Here is a 26,225-nt window from a genome sequence, read left to right on the forward strand (position 1 = left end):
TTATAATTTCTATTGCATTTTAGAATTTAGGGATTGATAGTTGTAATGGTCACGGTGATAATGGTATTAATTTGAGATATAGTAATATGAAAGGTTTAAAATAGTAGAGATGAGGGTTACAAATGAATTTGAGATTTTGTGCATGTTTCATAGTTTTTAAATAATTTTTTAAGAAGTTAAAATGAACTTTTCAATTTTATGTGGGCATATTAGATTATTCATTCACAATTTTGATCATTAAATAGTTTTTGTTTAAAAAAAGTAAATTCAATGGAGGTATGTGTAATTTTTTAAACCTCAAGAGAAGTAGGTGAAATTTTTTAAAAAGCTCAAGGAGGTTTCTGAAATTATCGCCCACAAAAATAACAGAATAAATTAAAAAGTTTTCCCTGTCATCATTTGATGATGCGTGGCACTGTACACGGTCGCCGAAATTTGGTTACCCTACGTCTCTCTCTGTTTCTGTGTACTTCAAAAGTGTCTTACTTCCTCCTTAAAAAGACCGCTGACAACCTGTGAATTTCCTACCTCAATTAACTCCAATTTTTGACCAACCAGGTACCTGCCCCCTCCTCTTCGTATATGTGAAATTCTTTTATGTTATGGTCAGCAATAATACTTTTCCAGTTTTCCAGAATATGTAGTAGTCAATCCACTTAAATTCTTGCTGTTTCTTTTTGTGTGATCAACCATTTTCAATTCTTGAAACGACCTTTTTCTTAAATATGTATGAAATTTAATCCCTTTTGACCATTTGCAATTTCTTTTGGAATTTTGAATTTCTGGAAAAATCACATGATGTGGCAGTGGCACTAGTATTTAGGCTTTTAGGCTCTAGATTTTTCCTAGGTGATGACTAATGAAACTTTTGCCAGATGTTATGGTTCCTACAGGGACCCTTTTGGCGTAGGAAACTGATAGACGCACAGCACATGGTGGAATTAGTATTCTGAGGAAGCTTATCTCCTCCTTTTATAGATTTACCTGTTTCCATTTTTTTGTTTTGACAGGGATTTATTGGGCAGTGTGTACGTAAAGATTCCAACTTTATAAGGGGAAGGTAGTAAAGGCTAAAGGGTTGATTGAGATGATAGGTGAGAATAGTCTGAACTTGTGTTTTGAGAAGCTGATGGTTTTCGGAGGAGGAAACTGTAATAATGGTAAAATGGGTGGGGCTGCTGGAACAGAGATCACTGAGTGGAAGGATATTCCTGTGGAGTTGTTGTTGGGGATTGTTTCACTTGTTGATGATGATAGAATTATGATTCTGGCTTCTGGGGTTTGTAGTGGCTGGAGGGATGCCATTTCTTGTGGTCTCATCCATCTGAATCTTTCTTGGTATGATTCTCTCCTCAAAATTCGATTTTGGGGGAAATATATATATATATATATATATATATATATATATTTTATGGTTTTAATGTTTTTTAAAGAAGTCCCTCACCTGATTTCATATCAGATTTATTGCTCTATAATTTAAGCATACATGTGCTATTTGTAGCTTTGTTGAAGTTTGATCAATATAATCTTTGATTTAGTTTCACATGTTAATGCCTGATTTCTTTGATTACCATTTCTGTAAAGTCAGCTCCTTTTATTTGATGGAACTTCCTTTTCTGTTCGAGTAGACTTCTGTTGAATGTTGAACGCATATATTACAACCAGGCGCTATTGGAATCTAGTAGTAATTTTGATTTTGGTTATGATGCGCCCATCAACTTTGTCCTTTGGTGGATAAAATAAGAATTTCTGCTGACGTGCATTTGGTTATGACTTGATTTAAGTGCTAATTTTGATGTATGCAGTTGCAGTGAGCATTTAGATGCTATGTTTATTGAAGAAAAATGCTAATAGCACAACTTCCATGTTAGGTGGACGATGCTTTTCAGGAACTTTAATCCTTTCATGTTATCGTTTGCTTCTGCTGTGCTGCCTTGACGGGATAATTAGAAAATATGTTAAAGGCTGTTATCCAAGTCATCAAAGCATCTGCAATGACTATGCTTATATATTCAGTCCTTGAGATACTTGACTTTTTATGTCAAGTGCTCTTGAATGAACATCCAACCTTTTTTGAGGCAGTTTTATTGTTGGTTTTCTACCATGAATTAATCTGATATTGGCACAGATATTGGCCTTGAGGTTTATCTGAACTACAGGGCACCTCCCTGGTCTAGATACTTGTATCCTTTGGTCCATTTCTTGAATTGGTCTGCGTATGAGAGTTGTTCACAGAAGAATAATATTATCTTGGTTGCTTATGAGGATTTTCTCTTGGTTTCCTTTGTCACCTCTAAATCCGTGTCATTGTCCCTTTTTTCTTTTGAGAATTGTGTTAATTGGCAATTCTATTTCTACAGGTGCAAGAAGAACATGAACAATTTGGTTCTATCACTAGCTCCAAAGTTCACAAAATTGCAAGTTCTAAATCTGCGACAGGATAAACCGCAGCTTCTAGATGATGCTGTCGAGATGATTTCTAAAAATTGCCATGATCTACAAGACCTGGACCTCAGCAAGAGCTTCAAGCTTACTGATTACTCCTTGTATGTCCTTGCTCATGGTTGTCCAATTCTTACAAGGCTGAACATAAGTGGGTGCTCGGCTTTCAGTGACAATGCTCTCGCCTATCTGGCAAGATATTGCAGAAAACTTGAAGTCTTAAATCTTTGTGGGTGTGTTAGAGCTGCAACTGACACAGCATTGAAGGTATTAAAGCCTTGTAATTACTTGCTATAATTAGAAGCCCTCAAAATTAGTGATTCTTCATACTAGCTAAAGCTCTTTGCAGGCTATTGGGCATCATTGCAATCAGTTGCAGAAAGTGAACTTGGGATGGTGCGAGAAAGTTGGTGATGCTGGGGTAACAAGTTTAGCATATGGCTGTCCTAATTTAAGAGAGCTTGACTTGTGTGGCTGTATTCTTATAACAGGTACTTCCAAGTGAAGCAAGTGCTTAAATTCATGTCAGACGAGTTATGTGCCTGACTTTAACTGGCTCAGAAAATCAATTTACTCAACTAATAATTCCTATCTTTCGTGAATGTGTTTGAGCAGTTATTTGTAAATGCGTGCATTATTTAATTGCAATGGAACTGTGATTTAGTGTATATGGTTCTTGATCAGTCATGGAGGGAACAAGATGGAGTTAGCCTGCTGAAGTTTTTGTCCTTTTCTGGATGACAATTTGGAAACCATGATTAAAGTTTACACGAAGCACATCATAAGATGAGTATGGAGATGACCAAGTTGTGATACCTTTATTGAGGAGCTGATAGAAATGAAGATTGGAAGTAACAAGGAGAAATTAGAAATATAAGCAAATTATTCTGCACAGTGTCTTAAAGCTTGTCATTTTGTTGGTCACTTCAATTGTACATCAAGAGGAAAAATGCTTAAGATGAAGGGCATTAGGATGTGGCTTAGGTGCTTTGAAAGGAAGGTTGAGAAAGTGTGTACTAGGAGTCACTCCTGTACCAAGTGACTCAAAAGTGGGTAAAAGTTGAATTTGATGAAAGGTGTTAAATGTAGCTATGGCTGTTATAATAGCGTATGTCCTTCGTCTCTCCTCTTTGTTTTTATGCACGGAAATGCCACTTTGATGACTGAAAAGTTTACTATTAGGAGTCTTGAAAGATAAGCTGGTAACTTTTGCAATGTCTTCTTTATCTTTTATGCAAGGTGCAGATACTTAGTTGTGGGTCAAAGTGTTTTTACTATTTGTGGTTAATTTATTTCTTAAGTCAACGCATACTGATAGCTTAATAGGGTTGAGTGTCAAAAATTGTGGTTAAATATTTTGACTTTGCTTTATAAATGGGTAAAGTTGGATAATGTTCCTCTGGCATCCTGCACTTGAATGCAGTAGAAAACTTGGACGTGAGTTGTCTTGAGATTTTTTCCAGTTTCTGGACTGTTTGATATATGTTGTTGTATCGTCTGCATGCTGTAAATTGCTTGCTTAATAAATTTTTCATGAATGTGATGGCAGATGAGAGTGTGATTGCTTTGGCGACAAACTGCCCTCATCTGAGATCCCTTGACCTGTATTACTGCCGGAACATCACAGACAAAGCAATGTATTCTCTAGCTCAAAGTGGAGTCAAGAACAAGCGTGAGATGTGGGAGTCTGTGAAAAACAGATATGGAGAGGGGCTTGTACGTTTGAACATCAGCCAGTGCACAGCCCTTACTCCTCCAGCAGTTCAGGCAGTATGTGACTTGTTTCCTGCTCTCCATACTTGCCCCCTCCAGCATTCTCTCATCATAAGTGGCTGTCTTAACCTCACATCTGTGCATTGTGCCTGTGCTGTCCAGGCACACCGGCCTCTTGCCGCAACCCCCCATCCAGCTCTTTAAACTTTGTTTGGGAGATTCCATGAACTTGATGTAAGCTCCAGATGAAGGATCATTTTTCCTTGTACATATTCCTGTGTTCACTGTATGATGGACATTTAAGATTTGTGGCTTCATATGCCCTTTTATACTTCCATTTCTGCAGAGTTTGTTGGTTGTGTTACCATATACTGATTTCAATCATTATCATGCAACCTTAGCCTTGTTGAAACTTGTCTCTGTGTTCTCATCAAGAAAATGAACACCACAGGTTTCACATTTTCAAGGCCAGGTTCTGGACTATCTTGAGTGCTTTATAACTGCAAGAACACATGCACTATGCTGCATGCATAAGGCCATTAAAAAAGGTATTTGGAGTTGCTGAGTTTTGCCTGACAGGTGCATCTTCCATTTTGCGAACGATCAGATGGTGCTGAGCAAAGGGGCAGGAAATGTATCTGAGATTATTTTTCTGATCTCGGGGTGCCTAACAATTTGTTTGAGAAACTTCTTTTATCCAGATAGTTGGCTTATTTCTTAGTACATGCTCAATCGGGGGTGCAGCAAATTAGCAGGATCATCAATCAGCAGAAGATATTCGAGGAGTATCAGGAAGAAAATGAATTAAATTTGACTATGAACTTCCAAAACTTGAACCGGCACTACCAATGACTAGTGATAAGCGCTTTTTCTTGAAAACCCTTCGTTTTCTTCTGCTTCCGTTTTGCATTGACACCAAAATATCGTGGTGGTCTCATGATAATCCTCTCAAATATTGTAACTGAAGTTTATGTGGTCAAAGCCCAAGTTTGCAGGATGATGAGTAAGAATATAACAATCAGAAGTTGTATGGTCAAGCAAACTAATCCCATGGAAAACTTCAAATTCAATTAGTTTTTTTTTGGTGCAGATCCTACTTTTGAGCTTAAAATACCCTTCTGGTTTATAAAGAAACGTCTGTAAGTGCTATTATTGTCAGAAAAACAAAAGCAACTAATACATGGCCCTATATTTTGTTTGCTCAAAGCTTTCATTAGATTAGTTCCCGTCCAGCAATATTAATCCCTGAACCCCAAGGGCCAGATGATATCATATAGATGAATCCTGAGTTGTAAAGTCCAACAAAAGTGGAAGCAATCCTGGCTTGCGCCTTTCTGATTCCTTCAAACACTATATGTAGCAAAAGAGTACTCTTCTTTGTTAACATTGCATGTATCTGCTCAATAAACCAAAATGGTACTAATACAGTTACAATATGAGACATTCAGATATGAGAGCCAGTTTCCATCTCTTTTTCCACATTTTTGTTAAATGGCCCATTTTCCTTTATATACAATTTCTTCATCATCCACATCAAACGCAGGGTTACAGAGACACCTGAAAAGTCTGCCAATGCCCTGCAACCACAAAGAGATTGAAAGAAGAAAAGAAGCAGCTGTTACTACTAAGCTTGCGTGCCAGTTTCATTCAAGTGGTTAAGCCACCCCAACTATCCATAATAATGAGCAGAGATTTTCAATTTGATAAGCAATACCGAAAACATGGAAGCCTTCTAGCAGAGTAGGAAGTGCATAGCATGTAGATACTACATTACAATAATTTGATCTATAAACAAAGAGAGAAAAGCCAACGTAAATGTGATGACAAGTCAAAAGAGTAGTAGATACAGCCCGAGTAAACATGATGTGCTATATTCTTGAGCTACTTGATATCACATTATTCCATCTTTGTTTCAACACCTATAGGGCTCAATATGTGGAAATTTCTTTTAAAGAAATTGAGAAACTGATTCAGTACTTCCATCTTGTTCGGTCAGGCAGCCAAATAGCAGGTGAAATGCAAGGTGGATATGGCAAGACTCAGAGAATCTTGATATGTGTAAAAGAAGTGCATATGAAATACGGGCATACATGCAGTTTCTAGGGACGCATAATCTGTTATACCTGTGTTAATAAAGGAGTCCGATAATTAAGGGCTCTCGGTGAATCCTCATCATCACTGCTCTCTGAACTGCTATCATCGACATTTATACTGGAAGCGATCTTATTTTTAGATGTTCCTCCAGTTTGCTTATGCTTTGCATTCTGTGAGAAAAAGACATTTTAAACAGAAAACACTGGTGCTTGAACAGGTTAAAGAAGGTATCAACGATGTAGCTTATCGTATAATTATCCTTTTTTACAGCTACTAATCTTTTTAGTATATCAAACTTAGTTTAAAATTGTGGCACTTGCTAGTTTATCAATTACATCAACTGATTAAAATGTATGATTTGCATCTGATATTAGGTGGCTAAGTGCACAGTTAAACCTCCAAGAGAAAGGACTAGTCTACTTGATGACTCAAAGATGAAATAGCTTTTAACAGATCATAGTCTGCAAAGAAGCATGATGACTTCATGAACGCTCCACCTGAAATATTTTTCCCAAAATTTTCAAAGCCACTGCTCGTGTTTTAATTTCTTCTTTTCTGACATTGGTTTCTTGTAGCACCTGCAAACACCAAAGTTGATAGTGTCATCTCACTTTGAAACAGTCTAAGCTTCTAGTCCGTTTTGCATTACTTATCTTGTAATTCCAGAATCTGACATCTGATATAAGAAGACACTGGCAGCAATAAAGAGACAATTGTCTGAATTCCAGATAGCTGCATAGCAAAATCATTATGGATTTGATTTGAGTAAAAAGGACTTAGCACAATAAACTTACCATTTGGCATACATGCAATAGAGTCACTTCAATGTCTACTACATTCAATTTCCATATTGAATTCATGAGTACACTCTTGTTGTGTTTTAGATGTGATTCAATGTCATTTTCAGGTCCACTTCCATCCATTTTAAATTGGCGACGTACATCTTCTTGTAGTTGCAGCAGCTGAAAAGCACCTAGAATCATTTTACTGATCAACGGATGTGAATTGATAATGCATGGACAAATACAATTTTCAGTAGGATAAATTGTTTGCAGAAGTCTACTAGCACACCTTTTGCTGCAGTAATCTGTGATTTCCAGAAGTGTCCTTTATGTCGAAACCACTCAGCTACAAATGGCATTCCTAGGTAGATTGCTTTCTTTCCAAGCTCTTGAGCTGCCTGTCTGGTGTATACATACCCAATTGTGTCCAAAATATCAGCTCCAAAAGCTGTAATTTTTCACATACGAAATATTCAGTCAAGGGCCCAACATTAACAGTTCAACAACATTGTACATTAAACTGCAAAAAGCATAATATATATAGAGAACACATCCATATCAATATGTGCACCAATAAGGAGGTATTAAGAACTTGACATTGCTTCCATTTTTTATCCAGTGGTTTTACTCAAAACAATATTAAGCATGATATTCAGGTTTTGCGGGAAAATTTGGATCACCGATAATGCACTTATCTTCATGAAAATACTAGTTAAAGCAAGCAGAATAAAAATTGAAGAATGAAAAAGGAAAGTGATGTTATTATGAGAAATACCAACATGGGTTAGAGAAAGTCCAGTAAAGAGCCTGTGAGAATTCTAGCATAGAATGGTGTAGCCACTGCTAATACATTGCAAGATACCATCACTGAATTAAGACGCCAATTAAGTATCTTAAAAACCAAATAAAAACCAGAGTATTGAGGGGAAAATGATGGAGTTAATAGATGGAATATTCTCAATCTCATTTGATATTATTCAGTTTTCAGTTTAGCCTTTAATAGTTGGGTATTGAATTGTCTCACTGGAATTACTAGCTTTATACTGTAAATACTAGTGATGGCATTCAAAAGGCAGCAAGTCCATCTGAGTTTTGTGCTATAGACATTAGACCAAACTAAAATAGCAAACTAACAACAAAAAGAAATCAATTCTGTCACTCGTAAAATAAGGGTTTTATCTATGCAATTTCTTGCAAGTTCAAATGACAAAATTAGCCATCGATAGTTTACTTTGAACATGAGACCATAAGGCTTTGGTTTCTTGAGATATTGAAAATATAGTGACTATCCTAAAGCATACATCCTGCTGAAATTAAATGAACATTTTAGTAGAAATAAGAAATCCTCAATTATACTTTGACAGAGAACTTATATGTGAGAAAGCAAGGAATTACAGGGATTTTCTTGCTTTCTGCTTTACCTGCACGAGAAAGTCTGTCAGCTTCAGATTCAGCATGTCGTAAGAAGCCTTCTTTGTCACCTCGAACGTATTGGTAAAGCAAATCTTTAAGGGTCCTTGCAAGTTTTTCTTCTCTTTCTCTTTGGACAGTCTTCACTACCATTACACAAAATTAGCACTGAACGGTAATGGGACCAAAACAAGATATCCAGTTGAATAAAAGCCATAAGTGGTCTTTCATTTGGAAAAATGTCATGCATTTTGGACTGATGCTGACTTATAAAGATTACTGGTGCAGGTTCTAGAACATTAAGGCTAGGGATGTGGATATTTTCTGTTTAAAGCAAAGAAAGGATGGTGAAGTGGAGTCTTCTAAAAGCTTATAACAGGTGGACAAACTAGCAATCTCGGTACACATTTCATTTGAAGTTACAAAATTAGTAATTCTGACTCTGATCAGTAGGATCACACCTTGAATTGGAGCATATTTTCAGCTGACTAATGCGACAAATAAGTAACTTCTCTGCATGCAAAATGTAGATTTCCAGAAGCTCCAGAACATACTTGCCTTCAGTCTATTGTGCACTTGCTCAGAATTGTCATTTTCACCGGCTAATTCAAAGGAAGCCATGGATGCCACAGATAGGTGTCCAATGTAGTCTTCAAAGAGTTCACTTCCAAAAAGGAGTGCGAAAACAGCAGTTGGATCAAGCATAGTTTCCCTAAAGAGCAAGTAATCTTTAGGATGACATAAATAGAGTGATAGCAAATTCACGTTGCATATAACATATGCAGATGCATACTAAATATTAGTGAATTTGGAAAGGAGAACTTGCAAAGTGCCTCATTTCTCTCAACTAAAGTGGTGATAGTGTGGCTATTATTGCTGAAAAAGCAAATATATGTTTCATAATCCAAAAGTGCTCCATTACTTAGCCCAATGACTGACTGTGAAGGATGCAAGGTATGCTTTGATGTGTTGCATATCATCAATGATAAAGGAAAACAGTTCTCCATCTGTAACTTAACTAGATACATGACATGACTTAGCTGTCGAAGCTGACCTTTAACCTCTCTCAGTTTTCAGAGTTGTTAGAGTTCATTTGCTACTGACACCAAGTCAGTTTGGAGGATCATGGTAACAATGTCATAGGATAATAGTTCTACTGTCTGGCGCATGCACATTTTTAAGTAATCAGCCTTGTATACACTATTTTTCAAGCATCAATGTTCTGAGTAATTTCTTTCTCCAGGTTCAAGGAATAGTCATTAAATGTTCAGAATTTTTTTAGAAGTAAACTCTTGCATAACAGATTGTCTGTCAAGTTAAACAACAAACTGATGTGATGCTAGAAATAGATGGATGGACATATAAGTCTATGTACAGAGATAAATATAGAGAAGGGGGTAAAAGTACTAGGGAAATTGTGGAACTCATCTATCTTTCATTTAGCAATTACCTTGGGAATACAATTTGAAGCACAATAACTAGGAACTTATGTGCAGGATAGCTATAAATTCCCGCAGAAAAAAAGAATTGTGAATCTAAAATTTCAGAGGTTCAAAGTACAAAATTGAATGAAGCTTACCTGCTGACACAATTCTTTCCATGATGATCATATGCATCTCTTTGCACTGGATCACTTAAAATCTGGTATGCTTCACCTAATTCCTGAAGATATATAATCAAATTACTAACTGAGAAAAAAGAAATGAAGTTGACCTGTCAAAAAACAACTTTGTATTGCAAAAGTTCATTTTATCTTAGCAAAGCAATTGGTGCTCCCAATAAATAAACCAGTTAAAGGAATAAAATGATGAAAAACAATTTAGTTTCTTTTCCAAAATCACTAGTTTCAATGGAACTAAATCTTGTGAAGCTTTGAGTAGCTAGAATACATCCAGAAAACTGAAGGAGGATTAGTAAAAAGCACAAGCTCTTGCCTGAAATCTTTCAGCAGCTTGAGGGTCATTTGGATTTTTGTCTGGATGAACTTGCCTCGCCTGTGCAGTCAAAGAAAGTTGTGAAGTACTCATTGGAAATTAAGTCTTAATAATAATAATAATAATAATAATAATAATACAAGTTGTATTATTTGATCAACAATGCCCTTTCATGAAAACAACAGTAATGTGTTTATGTTGGTTCCAGCTGAACCATTTCTTCTTCTATCAGATCAAGTAGAAGATATTACAATTTCACATCCTCTTTTGGATATTTCTGCAAGTTACTAATCCACTGTTTGCTTAGACATTGGGGGAGCTCATAATAGAGCAAGATTACAAGAACAAATCTTCTCAAACAACTTTAAGTGTCTAGTACTGCAAAGAAATAAAAAATCCAGTTGAAGCCGACAGAGTTCCCTTGAGCACTGTCTTCATCACGATATCATCAATTTGAATTAAGCACTACTCAGTAAAGCTAATATGTTAATTGGTTTCCAATAATATTTATCTTTAAGCTAAATGCTGTTGTTTTTGCTTTTCCATGTATTTTGGCTGTGGAGCTAATTTGATGGCACTGGGATATATAAGCTCTCTGTGTCGTTTCTTCTGGTTTTGTTACAGAAATACTGCCAATATTTTAGGAGAGGCAGGGTCAGCTATTAGGTCATCAGGTAAAAATTTCCATTAGGAACTAAGATCCAGGAAAAATAGGTTCACCATATATTTTTCTCTCATTTGTACAGCAGAAAAAACTACCGGTTGGTAAGCAAAAAATGGTTGCGGTAGATTAGCAAGATTATATGCTAGCATTATTACTAAAATTGTGCGTAATTCATGGTTTGATGACTGTGGACACAAATGGATATTCCCCAAATAATTTACCACAATTTCTGTAGCTGATTTAATGCCATGTTCTATTTTCACCTTGAACCTGGCAACTGCTACTTTGATAGACAAACCAGTGGTTATACAATCCAAAACGGTGAGAAGTTTCTTGACACTGGAAAATGTAATCAATAGCTTCTGATCTATAAAGCATAGCATACCAAATTTACAGGCAAATTAAGAACTGCTGTCGCCTACTTCGCCTACTTCAGTTCACACTCAATTAAGTCAATCTTCTAGAAAAATACAGAGAATTTATAGATTACGAGTTCACAACCATGCAGCTAGATGCCAAAGTAGCTGATTATGCAATGAAAATTGTGGACCTATACTTCCACAGCAAATCGATCATCATATATACAGATAAAAAATCAATCATAGAGATGAAAAGAAAGAAAGAAAGGAAGGAAACACTCATGTACCTAACTAACTGCATATTCTACACTACTTATCAAAGCATATTATCTAGCTCTCAATTATACATGCAATTGTTTAACCAGAAACAAACAAGAAGAGTAACCTTCAACTAATCTTCAGACCTGAGTGTTACTTCACTTCACTTCTTATATTCGTATAAGCACAAAAACCACATGCACAGCAAATTCAAGAACCATGGCTATCAAATTTACGCGTAAAAAGCCATCGTATTGGATCATAGTGGAAATAAAATAAAACAAAAACCTTTTACCTTAAGATAATAAGCTTTTCGAATTTCTTGCTCAGAAGCAGAAGGGCCAACACCAAGTACATCATAGTATTCAGTTTCTTTCACCATTGTTCCTGGAGAAGCTCTACCAGATAACTTTCCACTCTTGAACGAGTCCTAATGTGAAGTGAAAAAGTGTGATCTTGATTTAGATGTAAAGAGGGTGTTGGGGGGGGGCATGTGTAAGCAAGTGGGATTGAAGATAGACATATTGAAAGAAGAAACAAGACCTCCCCCACTTCGCATGAGAATAACTTGCCTTTCCAGTTCTGTGCCACTATTAAAGAAATGCTCTGCTGAAAGCCTTTTCGCGGGAGAAAACAGTTTTCTAACTGTCAACTTTGTGGCGCTTATGATTTCCCCAACCTGGTTATACGACCATCTTCTTTAAAACAATTCTTGAATCGGTTGGTGGCTAATGGACGCTCATAAACACATCTTCTTAATATAATTTTCTAAATAATTGATGTTAATATATCATATCTACGAGATTTTTTAACACAATTGAATGATTCAATTAATGATGACATAGACGTATTTAATTTGAATTTGAATAAATAGATTTAGTTACGTGACATAATGACAATTTATTGCGCTTTTACGCATTTTCTGCTTGATAATTTACTGCAATTACATACTCCCTCCGTCCCACTTTGATAGTCCTGTTTTTTTTTCATACAGTTAAAAAAAAAAAGTAGTTAACTTTGTTGGAAAAGTAAATTTAGATTGTTATTTTTCTAAAATACCCTCACATTAAATATGGTAAAAAACTTTATGGGAACTTGAATTGATGGTAAAAAAAGAATCAACTCTCATTAAATGGGATAGGTTTATAGTAACAACAACTTACATTGAATAAGGGTATTTTAGGAAAATTAAAATACAACTACATTTTTCAATTGGAAAGTGAATTACAATTTGGGACAGACGAAAAAGAAAAACGGGACTATCAAAGTGGGATGGAAGGAGTACATTATAAATGGTGCAATTGAAATTCAAGATTACAAAAAAAATCTCCAGCCCTTCCTATAATTACCTGTTCCTATCAAACAACACACAGCAAAAAGCTCTTGTGACCTTAAAGGACAAAAAATTGCTCATAGAAAAATGGAAAACAAAAAAAAGTATATTTCCCTTTACTTTGTGTCAGTTTGATGGAGTCCTAAATTGATTTGGGTAGCACAAAGCTTAGTGGGCTTTCTGCTTTTTGGGGTTTTAAGTTGGAGTTCATTTCTGTTGCTATCTTTACACCAGAGCCCACTTCAAAGAATGTCAGAACAGCCCCAGTGAAGATGCATTGAATCCTTTAGGCATTTGGGTGGCCCACAAAGTTATAAGTGTTTTTCTCTCTCTTGTTGGATGTCAATTGTCACAGCCTGTTAAAGGCATAAACTTTTTGCATCCTTTCTTATCCAATATTTGCATGCAAGACTAGTCTCTTTTCTTCCTTTAAATTTTTTTTTCTTCTAATAGAAAAGACATGAGATTTTAATAAGCAAACTAGAACCTCTAAATATTGGAACCTCAATATTATAGATTTTATGGAAACCTCTTATCCTTATATATATGAGAGATAGCATCTAAGAGCATTTGAACCTTTCATTTCAACAATTATTTTAAATAATAGTTTTTTATTTCCAAATTTCACCCTTTCAGAGTTCAATAACACTACAATGCTTGAGATGAAAAATTGACTACAAATAATAAAAAATAATTGAAAAACATGTTAAAAATAATAAAAAGTTTCCAGTATCATCACTATTTTTGAAAAATTTTATGTTATTGATACTATAAACATATTTTCGATCATTTTTTTAAATTTTTTTATATATTAAATTATAAAAAGTGTTACTGTTGTAATTTTAAAATTTTCTCAAATAATCTTCTATCCGAACAAAAGTGTTTGGGATTCCATCTCTATTTGAACAAAATACAAGACCAAAAATAAAATCAATTGCAAAAAAAGACTTTTGTTTGACGAAACCAAAAAAAAAAAAAAAAAAAAAGAGAGAGAGAGATGGAAAAATAGGGCGAAAAAACACCAGAAGACCTGTACGAGATAGATCTTACTGGCTATCTATCTTTCTGCTGCTCATTTCCTCTCTAAGGTTCACGAAAAAAAATACTACGACTTTTTTTCTGAATCTATCTGTACAGAACTGTAGATACAGATATACTCCCTATATATACCTATATATACGCAGTACAAATATACTAGTATAAAAATACAGATTCATATGTAGAATTTATTTCTTCCTATTTTGTAAATATTTAGTATGTAATATTTTGAATGGCGACGAGATCATAATCATAATCGTAATGATGAACGTTGATAATTATAAAAATGAGGAAAATGATTTGTCAGTAGAAGATCAAAACCACCACGGCCGGAAACAGCAACATTCCACCGCCTCCGCATCATCACCGCCCGCGGCAGCTGGTGGTGGGGAGTTGCCGCCGGCGGAGCAACCGCAACCAGCACCTGCTGTGCGACAGTTTCCTAATGTCACAATTCCGGCTAGGGATCCTAATACTGTCTGTAGCGGTGGGGGTATCAGGTACTTTGTGGATATGCATATTTTCGATTTTGAGTTTTTTTTTCTTGTCAAGTGTTTGGAGAATTTATTTGTGTAGTTTTTTTTTTTGATTCTCGAGTTCTATGTAGAATTGTATGAATGTTTAGTGTAATTTAATTGGTAGCATTTTAATTTTAATTTTTTTGATTATGCTAAATTATGCAAAAAAAGGAGGTGAACCAATTGCAGTGCTAGTTTATAGAATTAGTAGTTAGCATTAGATAGAGATTTTTATTTTTGAAATTTAGTGTGAGCTGAATCATGTATTGTTTTCGTGTACCAGTGGTAGCTATTTATGCACCAAGACTTCAATTTTTGGGTAAGAATGGAATATTAGACTATCCATTTAAGCTTGACAACTACCGGAATATACATTAGGATGTAAAGTATTGCGGTATACAATCAATGATCATGTTACATGCATGTTTCATATGTCTTTGTCGATGTTGTACTCACGACATCAATGTTTGAGTTATGGGTTCCTGGTTTCTGCTGTTCCTGGCTTGCTCGCGTGGTTTTTGTTGTGTCAAAGATCGAAGTTTGTTTTGATTAAAGAGTAAAGGTGATATAGATATAGAACTTGTGGTCTACGGTGTTTTATTAAACCATAAGGACAGAAAAACGGATATATTTGACAAGATTGAGAACAGTTCACCCATCTGCTCCTTATTTTTACAATTGCGCAAGAACGATGCATTAAATCTCGTAGAAAAAATATAAGATATAGGATTGACTATAGTTCCTTTGCACATATAGCATTCTGTATTCAATATCTTGCAGCCTGAAGATGCAACAAGTACTTGATAGAGTTGGTAGCATTCACTATCTTTTTTTGTTGTCCTTGATGCCAATTTTAAAAGCCTGGAGTCTACTTTTGTCTGTCATGTTAAGTTCTGAGTAGTGATGGAATGTAACAGACAATATTACCCTTTTCTTGACCTCACAGCTTTCTCAGTGGAAATCGGAGTTTGAAGTTTAGCTATGGATATTCTAGTTTCAAGGGAAAACGTGCATCAATGGAGGACTTCTATGAAACGAGAATATCAGAAGTTGATGGTCAAATGGTTGCATTTTTTGGTGTTTTTGATGGTATGTCACATATTTGGTTGAGTAATGTCTTAATATTTGTTTTACTGTCTATTGGACTATCAGGTACCTACCTTTTAGGTTATGTAACATTTTTCTTCCTACTATCATATTATCTTATTTTGATGTAGTAGGTGTGGCATCAAAATAAAATAATTCTTACTTCTTCATTACATAAATCACTATTTTGCTTGACGTAGGTCATGGTGGCTCAAGAACTGCTGAATACCTTAAGAACAATCTTTTTAAGAATTTAAGCAGGCATCCAGATTTTATTAGAGACACAAAGTCTGCCATAGGTAAATAGCAGAGGAATTCTGCATGTATGCTATTTCTACAGCTATCTATTTCGGTAACTGTGTGATTGTTAAGCACTTTATTGCAGTTGAAGCATTTAGACAGACTGATGCTGATTACCTCAATGAAGAAAAAGGCCAACAGAAAGATGCTGGTTCGACAGCATCAACTGCCATTCTTTTGGGGGATAGGCTACTGGTTGCAAATGTGGGAGATTCTAGGGTTGTTGCTTGTAGAGCTGGTTCAGGTGGGCTGCCTTCTTTTTCCTCTCGCATTGTGTGAGATCTTCATTTTTGGGGGCATATTTTCATTGAACTGTCACAAGTAGTTTCTATATGTGATGAAGATTTAGTAACTTGAATCAAAGAAATTGTTTATACTTTTATTATGGTAAGTAGATATTTGGGGATTCAAGTATTTTCTCTCAGAACCTCTTCCACTCAGATTTTGCTGATAATGACAAGTCCCTTGCAGCAATATTTCATTGGTTAAAAGCTAAACATTTGCTGAGCTACTTTTCTTTTGCAGAAATCTGGAGAACATTAAATCTAAACTTCGCAATTACGTTGAAGTTAACATTTTGACCCCATCTAGGTTATAATTTATCTTAAACACTTTCCATTTTTAGGCCTTGAATTGCTTCCATGGAACTCGACCCCATCTAGGTTATAATTTATCTTAAATACTTTCCATTTTTAGGCCTTGAATTGCTTCCTTGGAACTCGACTAGATTAAAAGCATGTGGTTTCAAATGATAGCTTTTTTGCTTGTAGTGGTTATAGCGTACAATACCTGAAAGAGAGAGAGAGAGAGAGGGGGGGGGGGGGGGGGAGGGAGGGAGGAAGAGGGAGAGGGAGAGAGAGAGAGAGATTGATCTCATACACAAACTCACAGACAAAGCCACCTAAAAGTGTACACAGCCAAAGAATCATTTTTTTTATGATACTTCTTTATATCGTTATGGGAGAGTTAGTGTTGTGTTGTAGAAGGAATGTTGGTGTGTATTTTTGCAGCTCTTGGTGGGGGATTGGGTTGCACGTGTTGTAAAAAGGTTGTTTACCACCAGAAGGTTGGAAAACTTAGGTGTCTTCATCATTTTAAGTGAAATGCTTAGTTCACTCTTGCAAAGTTGAATTCTATTAATAATCCCTCGGGAAGAACATGTTCAGAATATCTGTTGTATTCAGAAAGCTTGCTGATTGTCCATTTAATATTTCTGATAGAGACTGGGCAATCGCTAGCACTTAAAAAACATGAGAGTTTATGTTGTCATGCTTTTCTAGTAACAGGGAACAATTGGTAATAGTCAACATTCATTGATGTTGAAAATTAGCCAAGGGTGTATGTTAGTTATGTAGGGTTGTTTCTTTCCTTCCCTTTTTGTTTTGTGATGGGAGGATGGCAAAAATCAACAAAATAGTAAGGTGATTTGGAGGAGTGTTGAAGTGGTTTATTTTGATATTTTGGAGTAGAAGAATGATAAGGAGTATGTGGAGTTTCAGCCTAGCCTTGGCAGGGAATGCGATGAAATTCATCACCAACACTAAAGAAGGTGATAATTTTATGATCTTTTCCATGTCCTCAACCCCCCCCCCCCCCCGCCCCCCGCCCCCCGCGGCCCGGGGGAAAATAAAAAAGGGAAAAACTTTCAGATTGGTGGAATTTAATGCTTCTCTTTGAGAATTAATGCTGTTTTCTCAGTCGAATGTGGTGTATAGAATTATTTAGAATATTTTGATCATTTATCATACTTTGATGACGTAAGGGCCCTTGCAGATGGTTTATGGTATACATATCTATTGCTGTCAATTTATGGTATACATATCTTTGGTTTACTTGTCGGAAATTGGAAACCTTGCATGTTGTATATTTATTGTTGTGCTTGGATTGTGTGGCCTTTGTACATTGATGAGTTTCAGGAGGTCTTGGAACCTTACAGTCGCTATCATCTTATGTCATCATGAGCAGATTCCTTACAGTTCTGCATTAACCCTAAAGAACCTAAATGCGGAGAATCTTATATATTTTAACTCCAAGTGTATCCAATTGATGTGCAGTCCTTTGCTTTTCCATTTCTTGTTTCATTTGGTTAATGGTAAATGCCCTTCTCTTCTGGCTGTTGCAGACAGTTGAAGGAAGTGTTATTCGTCTTTTTTTTTTAATTTCTTGCTGGTTATTACCCTGTGCTTTTTGTAGCTATTGCTTTGTCCGATGATCACAAGCCTGATAGGTCTGATGAGCGTGAAAGGATTGAACAGGCAGGAGGTTTTGTCATATGGACAGGTACATATTAGTTCTCTGTCCTTTTTCATTTTACACTTTTGAGTTTCTTGGCTACTATCTAGTCATACCGTGAACACGAAAATATGTCAAAACTTGGATTTAACAGCAAGCCTACTTAATCAAAATTGGAAAGTGACTCCAGAATAATCACATCTAAATGTCTCTCTCAAAATGTCAAAATTGATGCAGGTATGTCACTGTTAGTAATGAGTTTGTTTACCCAGGTTCGAGCTTTTCCTTGTATAAAATTAGTGCTTGTTAATTTCATTTAAACTTAAGCACTTGTACTTTTTATACATGGGTAGTCCTGGACTATAATTTAGGCTGCTACCTAACTTCTCCAGGTACATGGCGTGTTGGTGGGGTTCTTGCCGTGTCTCGTGCATTTGGAGATAAATTACTAAAGCCATATGTTGTAGCTGAGCCAGAAATACAGGTACTTCACATTTTTCTAGGTCCTCAGCAAACAGAGGTCTTTCTCTAGCATAAATAAAGGAAAGCTGATGCATCATATCGGATGCAGCACAGTGCCATTAGTTGGAAGTATGCTTTATAAAAATGGTCCTCAGAGGTTTATTACTTATAGTTTCAGAAAAAAATTGAAAAAGAAATAAAGAAAGATTTTACTGCACATCTGTGATCCCATGCAAAACCTCAAGCTGATGGGAGCATTTTCTAATTTAACTGTTTTCATCCCTGTAACCATGTTGAATCTTTCCGTTTATTCAATTAACCTTAAAAAATTCATTTGGAATTAAACAAGGGAAATATTGATAATTTGAAACTTTTGAACTTTTCGGATTAATCTTTTATGAGTTCTGGGCCTATGAGTTGATATTCCTTGTCTTTTAGGTAATTTCAGTCCCACATTCTTACTGGGCCTTCTTGTCCCTTTGATTTCCTGCTTTTCTTCGCATATTATTGAGATTCCATCTAAACGGTTGTCTAAAGGATTTTCTATTTCTCTAGTCCAATTAATTCATTTATCGTATCTGTTTATTGTCTTCCTTATAGGAGCAGCAAATTGATGGTGTAGATTTTATAATAATTGCAAGTGATGGTCTTTGGAACGTACTTTCTAATAAGGTAAGGCATTGTGCCCTTGCGTGGCAAAGATCTAATTCAACAACTGTTGCAGTACTTGAACACTAATTCTTATGTTCTAACTTTTGTGTGGGCGAATATGCTTGTTAAGAAAATGGATTTCCTCGAAATGGATTTTCTGATCTGCAACTCTGAAGTGAAAAATGTCACAGGTTTTTCTTCTATCCATAAAGTGTTGTTAATTACTCTGTAATTGGTTGTAAAGGAACGGATCACTCATAACGTGGTCCTTTTTTTTCATATATAAACATGATATTTTAATCTTTTGTAACCGAGAAGTCCATTTACAACTTTTAGGATCCATTTTCTTCCTTGCCACCAAAAAAGAAAAAAAAAAAAAAACAAAGTTCATCTGTGGGGCAACTTTGATGGCGTTTGTTTGAGGAAAAAAATGTAAGACCATCAGAATTCAACATCCTTTCTGAATTTTTCTATTCTTAGATTGAGAAATGGTCTATTCATAGTTCGATAGGAAAAGCAGTTTGGGTCATTTTAATGCGGTACATATATTTCACAGCAAACTTCTATTGTGCATATGTCTTGTTTTCTTAATAAGCAGATACTTTACATGGCACTCATTCTGACCACTTCATGACTTTGAAGTTGCAAAGTAAAACCGTTTAGATTTTCACAATTGAAATTGTTGGATAAGGAATGATAATCTCATTACTTTTGTAGATAATGTCATCATAAAGGATCTTTTAAGTGAATTGCTGCCGTGTAAACTATTCGAAAAGATTTCACGTCTCTTTCGCTTTCCATTCAGGATGCAGTAGCAATAGTACAGGATACAACAGATGCAGAAGCTGCATCTAGAAAGCTTACAGAAGAAGCATATGCAAGGGGGAGTTCTGACAACATTACTTGCATAGTTGTTCGATTTGAGAGATCATGATCTGACTGAACACAAATTAAGGTGCAAGCGCAGTTGCTTTCTACTTTGTATAAGCTTTGGATCGATCGACCAACGATTCTAAACTGTACTTTCTTCTTGCAGGTCAAAGTGTCGTGAAAATTGTTCTTGCTCGTCCATGCCATTCATTTGACCATGCTGTAATAGAAATTTGTGTGGCCCGGACGCCCGATGGATCCTTCTTATCATGATTACGTATACTTCTTGCTGTTTGGAAGCTAGAAGGTTCTTGTAGGTCAATTTCCTTCTGCCCCTGATGTATCATTTGTAATGGTGAAGTGTATATTTGGGATCCCGACTAGAGGAGCAAGGTTGCTGAAGACGACAAGACATATATCGAATTAGTCTAGAATTTATATGCACATCTGTTCAATAAGTATGGATTAAGGCTCGACTGATTGAAGCTTTCAGCGATACCATAACCCTTTTCAGCAAGTGATCTACCGACAAAGCATATAGTTTCAGGTCTGCCTTCTTATTTAAACGACCTTCCGGATGAGTTATCAAAGCAGGAAATAATTTGTCAACGTCTGTTCAGTGTTGTCATTAGCCTCTTCGTAACCAACAGAAACTTCAGTTAAAACACAACGTTAGATTAAATAGTTACTTGAAGGATGGAATATAAGGTTACTGGAATTTCAGCCGAAGAGATCGACGATAAAGCAAGATGCAAATAAGTGAAATAGAAAGGGAAGTGCAGAACATGTGCAGATTTAGGTTCAAGGAGATTAAAAGATTTTTTCTATTTTTTTGGTTAAAAACAAACTGGAAAACGATTACATGGGGCAAAGAAATAGATCCAAATTGTGCAAGTGTGAGAAACTTCAGCAACAGCCACTGGTCGATGCATCAGTCTCTGGTGGTTTCTGCTTGAAGATATTCTTCTTGACACCGGCTGAGCCCTCAGCCAGGAGACTGGGAGTCTCCAAGATCTGCAGAAACAATTAAGCATGTAAAGATCTGCTACACAACAGGAAAACTACGCGAAATGCCATAGTAATGACATATATCTAGACACATCCAGAGAATCACGGAACTAAATCTACAACAGCAAGCATGTGGCTGTATTGTGATACTAAACAGTAATAGTAAAATCAAACTACAAAAAGCAACACATCTACAAGCTTAGGAACAGAACTTCCAGACAAAATCTAGGCTGGTGCATAGCATCCTGATTACAACAAAAGTAAACTGATTTTACAATACTTCTTGAACTAACAAATCCATTGTTCAGACTATTGAAGAGCACCCACATATGACAGTGAAAGATGCCATATGAAGAAGCAGAGCCTAAATGAGCAAAGGAAGACAATTAGGTTACAAGATTAGCTTCAAATTCATGCCTCTCAATTCGGAGAACCAAAAGGCAACGAGGGTTTCATCTTTCTTATATTGTTAATTTTACCATCTTGGATAGTTCTGTAACTTGGTCATTTTCTTTTTCGACTTGAGAACAACCAATCACTAGCCATACATAGGCATTAGATATCCAAATAGGTAACAGTTTGTCTACTGCGGAGGCCTTGGTCATAGTTGGTAAGGTTGATGTTCCAGGAACTAGAGGTCCTGAGTTCAAATCTCCCTTCCCCATCCCCCCACCTCTCCCCAGCTATGAAATTTTTTTTTTAAAAAAAAGGGTATATGGTTTGTCCTCACACTTCATGCACCAGATATCCAAATAGATCAACAGTTCATCCTCATCAAATGGAATTAGCTCACAGATATTCAATTTCACTATAGATGTCACTTACTGTAAACCACTAAAAAAAGCTGAAAAACAATACTGTGATGTAACAGAAGTACAATAAATCGACCTAAAATTTTCATTTGTCCCGCTTTCGATTCAACATGTCAAACAGGTTACCAAATATTACTCAAGTCAATTTCAGACTACAAGTTTAAACACATGTATGCAAAGAAGATAAATCATTTGATACCTTTAGAACAAGTTCTTCGAAGCACTGCTCCACATTAGTTCGAGTTTTGGCACTGCATTCAATGAAGAGGCAACCATATTCCCTTGCAAAGTTTATTCCTTCTTTTTTGCTGACAACTCTTTCACTTTCCTGGGCAAAAGATTTTTAGATTTAGCAACTATCTTTATAGTTATGAGCACCCACATAAAAAAAATTATGTACCACATACAGATATATTAATCCAAGTACACTCTAACTGAAAGATTGAGTCAGTGTCATACCCAAAACACCAAAACCCAAAATCTCCAGATTTGTTGGGAATATAGATTAGAAATAGGAAGAACCTGGATCTAAAAATACTTCAAATATAGGCTTGAACCTAGACATCCCCTATAAATATAGATAAGCGTGAGGCCTTGTAAAGGGATACCTTGTCCACTTTATTGCCCACAAGCATCTTGATGCAGTCTTGGTTTGTAGAATACAAATCTATTTCTTTGGCCCATATATCAGAGAGATTCGTGAATGTTTCGCGCCGAGTTACATCATAAACTGTTACAGTAGGAAGTAATTAGGTAGTTGAAAAATCAAGAACAAAAAGAAGCCAGAATATACATCCAAAGACATAAGCAAGATGATAACAGGAATAAGGAAAACCACAATAATACAAAAAACAAACCGTACCCATAATAATTCCTTGAGCACCTCTGTAATATGAACTAGTCAATGTCCTAAATCTCTCCTGACCAGCTGCAAACAATGAACAATAAAAAAGTAAAAAGCCATGCCTAAAAAGAGGTAATATAATAACAATATCAGCTTAGAAGGATATTTCATACACATTCAGTATATTAAGAAACATATTACGTACTTCAGAGGAAGTCACATATTGTATATTAAGAAACATATTAGATATTTCATTGTACATCATAGACTGGTATTACTTTCATAAATTATATTCATTTATCAAAATCGAGAACCGGATAAGTCATCCAAAGAGAATGTGTTGATGTCTATGGGAGAAATGAAAAATTAGACTTATGCTTCCATTCTCAGCTATAATTATACCCCTGTTTTGTAAGGTACCAGACATGTGATAGGCAAGGCCAGATATTTCCACAATGAATGAAGCATTAAGTTTTGGAGCTTACTCAAGTTCACAAAAATCAATCCAAGAAAATAAAGCATATTAACGACTAATGGTCTGTATGGATTAGGTGTTTCTCAGGGTGTTTTCTTAAACTCTATTGTAGCATTTTATTTGAAAAGCTAGCATAGCATGGTATGTTTTGGGGTGTTTTTTAAATTTTAAATTTTTTTGGAGTGTTTTTAAAAATTTTGAAGATTATCCTTCTCCATCCCCCCCTCAACCTCCTGCCACTTCCTCCCTCCTCCTTCCCCCGCCTTCACCCACCCCCTCCCTCCTCTTTTCCTCTTCTCTCTTTTCTCCTCCTTCCCTCCCTTTCCCCCACCGCCCCCCCCCCCCCCCCAAAACAAAAAAGAAAAAAAAAACCACCTCCCTCCTCCTCAAAAGGCTCTGTTATAAAAATGCTCTGTTACCGTCAAAAGGCCTGTGTGCAGTTTGAATTGTTATATTTCTGATATGAGTTTTGAGATAGATTCAGTAATAAAAGTGGTGAGCAATGGGGTAAAAGCAAAGGTTTGAAAACATTTGAATTAGTTTGAGTATTCTAAACAGCTCCAAATTAAGATGCTACTCCCATCATCAGCAAGAAAAGAAAGTTATCGTAGCAGAGCAGAATCAGTGCTTAAATATGTTCACAAAACAAGAGTCACAAGCAATGCACAATATATCATTATTAGAAGAGTATATAACTGGAAATGATCCTTTGTCAATTAAATCAAAAAACCATAAACAGAAGAATTTAGCAATTCACAATCTACTGGTCATATTACCTGTATCCCAAATGGCAAGCTTCAACTTCTTCCCTCCAAGAGTGACATATTTTACTTTAAAATCCACACCTGAAGGCAAAAACCAAGAAATATTGATAACTATGATTCCAATGCAAAGGCCAAATAAAACTAAATTCAAAGGTACAAACTTGATAATTAGGCTGCCTTGAACAAAGCAACATAAAATCTACAAGTGAAAAAAAAAACTGTATAGGATATACCCAACACAAGACAAATCCAGATTATTCTTACGTCCTTAGTTTTTCATAATTATTAAGATCGATATCAAAGTAAGTCAAATGACTAATAAAGAATCCAGATTCACAGTCTAACTGCAAATGCCCCCTAACCATGAAATGCAATTCCAATTTTATTTTGGTCTTTGAATAATTGTATCAAAGCACTGAACATGACATTTCCACTTTAGGGCGCATTTTTATAGCTTAACATAGTTACTGGAATTGACAAAAGCATAAAAGTTCTCATACCACATATTGGTATAGTCAAGGTGACTTCCCAACCAGACGAAGGACATCAGTCACAGGGATTAGATTTTTATGTTTGATATCTTATGGAAACACACTGCACCAGGGAATTGAGATATATTGTTTAATACATTTATTAACCATCAATTTTGCAGACTAATCTAAGCTTTGCCTGTAAAGTATTTTCCCATGTTTTGGCAGCGCTTGCCTTAGTTGATTTTTCCCTTTCTCAGCTAAGAATTCATTAATCTGCATCCAGATGTATATTTACAAGCAAATAACAGGAGGGTGGTGAGCGTATATAGCAGGGAAGCTAGTGTTAATTAACGCCAATACAGCCTTTTCTTCAAAGTTTTATTTCACAATACTGGTGCCAAAGATGGTGGTAAAATGATCACGATATAACTATAGGTTGATAATGAGGGTGGCACCATCTAGTGTATAACTTGGCAAGGAGTTCATTTTGTACTTGTTTAAAGAGGGTTCAAGTCCCTACAATCACCACTTAAACGTACAGCATACTGTGTTTCAAATTGTTAGCAATTGTTCAATATACGGAGGCTGAAAATGAGCAAAAAGAACTCGGTTTTAATCAGCCAAAAATGAAGAAAACATGCTCTATATCAGTCATAATGTTCTCAAGGCAGACCATAAGATTGCAATGATAATCAAAACCAAAAGTTCAAATAAGCACAGACCAAGCCATTACCATTATCAATGACAGATAAGCAATTCCAGCTTAATTCTAATAATTTCCAAATCCTCAAGAACCCGCTATCCTACTTATTAACATTCCAAAGATAAGCACAAAGCACCACCACCTAGTGGTACATATCTACTCTATATTTCTTTATTTTCGTTTAATATCCATCCCATAGTATACTACATTTGATCAACAAAAACAAATAACACAAAATTGCACAAACTTTAAATTTATTCCACAAATTCTTCGTCTAAAATCCTAGAAATCCCTTCGACTTTAGTTCGTTCTATCATTCAAATTCACAATTCCCCACAACAATAAATGACCAATTCCGTCACCAAAACTTCCATATCGAGATACTAAAAGAGTTGAAAACAAAGAACTAAGCGAATGAGGTGAAGATGAGAATGAATGATCACCGATGGTAGGAGAGAGATCTTCAAACGTATTGGAAGTGAAACTGAGCAAAAGACTGCTCTTTCCAACACCTGAATCACCAATCAATAACAGCTTGAACAAGTAATCAAACTCCTGCGCCGCCGATGCAGACGACGAAGATTCCATCTCCAAAAACCCTAATTTCAATTCACAGAATTAAAATAAAAAAATCCAATTCCAATCACTTGCAAAGATAATAAAACAACCAAAAACATGGACACATATAACCTGCAATTGGATCAACAATCATTATTACCTGAATGCAATCTCAAATCTGTAAGAAGTTAGGGGGAAATTTGTCTGTACAGAAAATTGATAATTTAATTGAAGAATTTATTAAAAAGAGGAAAGGAGAAAAGGTTGCTGAAGGGAGAAGGAAAAAAAGTTCCGAGGAATTTAAAAAGTTGATAATTGAGAGAATTAGAAGAGAAATTAAAAAGTTTTTTTAAAAAAAAAAAAAAAAAAAGAGATTTGCGTCTAAAGAAATCAATTTTATATTAGTGGCTGTGTTTGGGTGTCCACGTTGATTCTAGCCTTC

General features: G+C 35.7%; 4 protein-coding genes across 8 annotated transcripts; 2 read left to right on the forward strand and 2 right to left on the reverse strand.

The window, feature by feature from the left end:
* The first annotated feature begins 416 nt into the window (after positions 1-416).
* Positions 417-4,502, forward strand: LOC113715154 (F-box protein SKP2A-like). 2 transcript variants are annotated; one of them, XM_027239375.2, is made up of 5 exons: positions 417-558; positions 1,011-1,338; positions 2,361-2,709; positions 2,792-2,933; positions 3,992-4,502. In XM_027239375.2, the coding sequence occupies exons 2-5, from the start codon at positions 1,088-1,090 to the stop codon at positions 4,357-4,359; spliced, it is 1,110 nt and encodes a 369-aa protein (XP_027095176.1). In that variant the 5' UTR covers positions 417-558; positions 1,011-1,087; the 3' UTR covers positions 4,360-4,502. The 2 variants fall into 2 exon arrangements, with proteins under 2 accessions (XP_027095176.1, XP_027095177.1); XM_027239376.2 differs by lacking the exon at positions 417-558 and having other exon boundaries at positions 565-1,338.
* An 887-nt stretch (positions 4,503-5,389) lies between these two features.
* LOC113713538 (chaperone protein dnaJ 10-like) lies at positions 5,390-12,237 on the reverse strand. Its single transcript, XM_072069050.1, has 10 exons — positions 11,952-12,237; positions 10,376-10,435; positions 10,021-10,103; positions 9,000-9,153; positions 8,453-8,582; positions 7,321-7,479; positions 7,044-7,222; positions 6,747-6,827; positions 6,279-6,419; positions 5,390-5,732 (listed from the first exon to the last, which is right to left on the reverse strand). The coding sequence occupies exons 1-10, from the start codon at positions 12,036-12,038 to the stop codon at positions 5,643-5,645; spliced, it is 1,164 nt and encodes a 387-aa protein (XP_071925151.1). The 5' UTR covers positions 12,039-12,237; the 3' UTR covers positions 5,390-5,642.
* A 1,719-nt stretch (positions 12,238-13,956) lies between these two features.
* Positions 13,957-20,590, forward strand: LOC113714581 (probable protein phosphatase 2C 11). 4 transcript variants are annotated; one of them, XR_011822360.1, is made up of 10 exons: positions 13,959-14,527; positions 15,492-15,634; positions 15,832-15,930; positions 16,017-16,175; positions 18,125-18,211; positions 18,556-18,647; positions 19,226-19,297; positions 19,407-19,467; positions 20,082-20,231; positions 20,313-20,590. XR_011822360.1 is itself a non-coding variant. In XM_027238494.2 (9 exons), the coding sequence occupies exons 1-8, from the start codon at positions 14,289-14,291 to the stop codon at positions 20,208-20,210; spliced, it is 1,020 nt and encodes a 339-aa protein (XP_027094295.2). In that variant the 5' UTR covers positions 13,965-14,288; the 3' UTR covers positions 20,211-20,231; positions 20,313-20,590. The 4 variants fall into 4 exon arrangements, 1 of the variants encoding a protein (XP_027094295.2); XR_011822362.1 differs by lacking the exons at positions 20,082-20,231; positions 20,313-20,590 and adding an exon at positions 18,401-18,435 and having other exon boundaries at positions 13,957-14,527; positions 19,407-19,459; XR_011822361.1 differs by lacking the exons at positions 19,407-19,467; positions 20,313-20,590 and adding an exon at positions 18,401-18,435 and having other exon boundaries at positions 13,958-14,527; positions 20,082-20,157.
* Positions 20,591-20,818: 228 nt separating this feature from the next.
* On the reverse strand, positions 20,819-26,118 carry LOC113714582 (ras-related protein RABC1). The gene is made up of 7 exons (XM_027238496.2): positions 25,944-26,118; positions 25,669-25,824; positions 24,062-24,130; positions 22,829-22,894; positions 22,575-22,696; positions 22,166-22,294; positions 20,819-21,160 (listed from the first exon to the last, which is right to left on the reverse strand). Exons 2-7 carry the CDS (start codon positions 25,811-25,813, stop codon positions 21,053-21,055), a joined length of 639 nt encoding a protein of 212 aa, XP_027094297.1. The 5' UTR covers positions 25,814-25,824; positions 25,944-26,118; the 3' UTR covers positions 20,819-21,052.
* Between the last annotated feature and the right edge of the window lie 107 nt (positions 26,119-26,225).

Source organism: Coffea arabica, chromosome 10c (assembly GCF_036785885.1).
Source record: "Coffea arabica cultivar ET-39 chromosome 10c, Coffea Arabica ET-39 HiFi, whole genome shotgun sequence".
Lineage (NCBI taxonomy): Eukaryota > Viridiplantae > Streptophyta > Magnoliopsida > Gentianales > Rubiaceae > Coffea > Coffea arabica.